The 2,989-nt window shown below is 46.9% G+C and overlaps 1 protein-coding gene across 1 annotated transcript; it reads right to left on the minus strand.

Annotated features, from left to right (window-relative positions):
- Window positions 1-450: 450 nt before the first annotated feature.
- On the minus strand, window positions 451-2,298 carry SARC_09908 (hypothetical protein; the record flags this gene model as incomplete). The annotated part of the gene is made up of 2 exons (XM_014296063.1): window positions 451-1,463; window positions 2,274-2,298. 2 exons carry the CDS (start codon window positions 2,296-2,298, stop codon window positions 451-453), a joined length of 1,038 nt encoding a protein of 345 aa, XP_014151538.1.
- Between the last annotated feature and the right edge of the window lie 691 nt (window positions 2,299-2,989).

Genomic DNA, 2,989 nt, shown 5'->3' on the forward strand with positions numbered 1-2,989 from the left:
ACACACACACACACACACACACAATATATATATATATATAATATATATATATATATATATATATATATATACATATATATATATATAGTGAAATTAAATGTTGAATTGCTGACGTGTTTTTTGTCATACCAACACATGTAAGCGAACAGGTGAGTGTCGGATATGGGAACGCGGTGGTCCAGCGTGGTATTTCATCGAATGTCTACAACGCAACGCCCGAAGTATAATTGACACCCTCGGAAGTATACATCCTTCAGCCACAGAGCTCGAACAATAGGGGTTCAACCCTAAAACCCAGCAGTAGGTGAGCATAATTATCTCCATGGTCCTTAAGGGACTTTATAAATATATAAGACTATATATATATATATATATTGGACACACGAATACATATACATACATTTACAATCTATTCGCATATACTATATGCCACATCCAGATACACCCTGTTTACCTCGGTGGCTTGACCAGTAAGCTCGTACCGAACACCATGCCGCCAGACATGAATAGACCCGTCGTCGTAAACAGCCCATTAGCCGACGTGTGCCGTGCAAAGGCAATGAGCTGTGACTCGGCTGCCTCTGCTGCAGCAGGTGACTGGTGTGTGGTGGCTGGTGTGTTGTGGCTGTTCGTGGCACGTGCGTTGTACGGTGGATATGAGCTGTAGGCGGAGAGTGTCATACGCGTGCGTGGGCCCAGCAGCATCTCCGCGTTGCCCTCCACACCCATGTCGTCGTAGAGGATGCCGCTTACAATGCACCTGTGCTTGACCTTGTCCCGGGCGGGCAGGTAGCTGTGTGTGTGCCCACATGAGGTATGCCCACCCGTGGCTTGGGGGTGCCCCTCGTCCTGGGCATGTGGGCTGCTGTGTGCGCTGGTGTCTTGCGGTGTGCCGTGTCTGCCTAGCCTATGAGTCAGATGCTGTGGTGTGGATGTCGCCCCACTGCGTGTTTGGGGCGGGTGTTCAGGTTCGCTCAGCAGCTGCGCGGCACTGAGTCGCTTCAGCCCATCCGCCGTATGTGCATGGCTGTCTGCTGATCTGCTGTGGGTGTACTGTGTGTGTAGCACATCCATGTTCGTGACTTCATAGCCCTGATTGCCGACTGTCCGTGGCCCACCCCCCACCTGTATGCTGCCACCTACCCCTGCACCCATGTTTGTGCCTGTTGCACCCGTGCCTGTGTCCGTGCTTGTACCTGTGCCTGTGTCCGTGGCCCCTTTTCTGCCCGTTGAGGGTGACTGCTGTGGTGACTGTGCTGGAGACTTCTCGTGTGTCTGTGTGAAGAATTGGCTCTGGTCCTCCGACAGGAACCTTCTGGGCCTTGTAACTGTGCGCATGTTGACTTCTCGTTCAGTTTGAGGTCCCGAACTTTCGCGGGCAGGTTGCGCCTGCTCACCCCACGAGTACGTGTACGCCACATTGGGCTGGATGCCATTGCGGACACCCAACACCCACGACCGGTCTAAACGCAAATGGAACGGAGTGGTGGGGGTAAGAGTGCGTCTCAAAGGCTCAGGTGCAGTGGTTGGCTGTCGTTTAGAAAGCGCTCAGCGAGAAAGGTCCTCACTACACACTACTACGCATTGGTTATTTGTTTCTGTGTGAGTGGCAGATCGTGTTCTAAGCCACGCGCAAAGTGGCACTCTTAGCGGATACCAAAGGAAGCAGATATGGATGCGCCCATGCACTCACACAGGTTTAACAGAATACTATGAGCTCAAGAATATGCCTATGAGAGATGGCTTAAGTAGACTATGAGCTAAAGCATATGCCTATGGGAGAAGGCTTAAGTAGACTATGAGCTGAAGCATATGCCTCTGGAGATGTCTACTTGAGCGTAGAATATATCTTCTGTTTAAGTATATGTCATCGAAGGGTTTAGGGTATATGTTCTCGGAAGAGATCATCAACTCTGGGCGCCAATACAGTTGAGATACCATGCGCAACCGTAGCACTGTGCACCACTGACAAACAAAGCGCTATGCATGGCCTAAACTCCAACCCTGATACATTATTAAACCCTAAATCCTAACCCTGACACATCAAACCCTAAATCCTAAAGCATACAATACAAATGCTGTATCCCATACCGTGAGCTTAAGCTCAAGCTGTCTTGATGTAGAAGCGCAACTTGGCTCTATATAAACCCACATACACAATGCTAAAAAATAAATTGTACACAGAGAACACGAACATGTATACAAGAATACGGGCAACACGACCAGACATACATACATAGCCAGACCAGTGCAGGTTGAAGATACAGACTTACATGATGCCAAAGCGAACGATACCATACACACGAGTATAGTTGGACCATGGACTTAAAGTGATGGACTATGAAATTCACAATATAGGGGCATACAGCACACGACATCGAATATACACTATACGGACACACATCACACAATTTGACATAACGGAATAGGTAGATGAGGTGCATTTGGGCTTTAAGGGAATTTCACACATATACTGTGTAAGCCTCCCATAAATCCACCACAGGTTTAAGTCGTATATCTATAAATAACCATAGATGAAATAACTAGACCATTCCGGCCCTCCGCTGCAGATACGGTTGAAAAGATACACAAAGTGTGTACAGTATATATAATACTAAGCATCCATAGAGGTGCATATTGCAATACATGCCTTTGGTACCAAACCCGAACACGGCTACCAACGGTAACACCTCAATGCTAGACATTAACAATAACATACTGAATCGCGAGCTGTAGGAGGTATTAACAGACAAAGTCAACCCACATGGCACGGTGAAATCGAGTATATCTGCAACGAATGGGATGGAATTGGGTAGAGTGAGTGCACCGAGAAGCGTCTTCAGGAGGGTGTAATGGATAACAACTAAGGTCTACGCGAAAGAAAAGGAATGGCATAAAACTCATCAGCACGTGGTATTGTTGAATATATACAAGTACTCAGGTATATTTATATATAGATAAATTCATAGAAAATATCTATTATTTTATA

Source organism: Sphaeroforma arctica, assembly GCF_001186125.1.
Source record: "Sphaeroforma arctica JP610 unplaced genomic scaffold supercont1.1078, whole genome shotgun sequence".
NCBI classification, from domain to species: Eukaryota; class Ichthyosporea; order Ichthyophonida; genus Sphaeroforma; species Sphaeroforma arctica.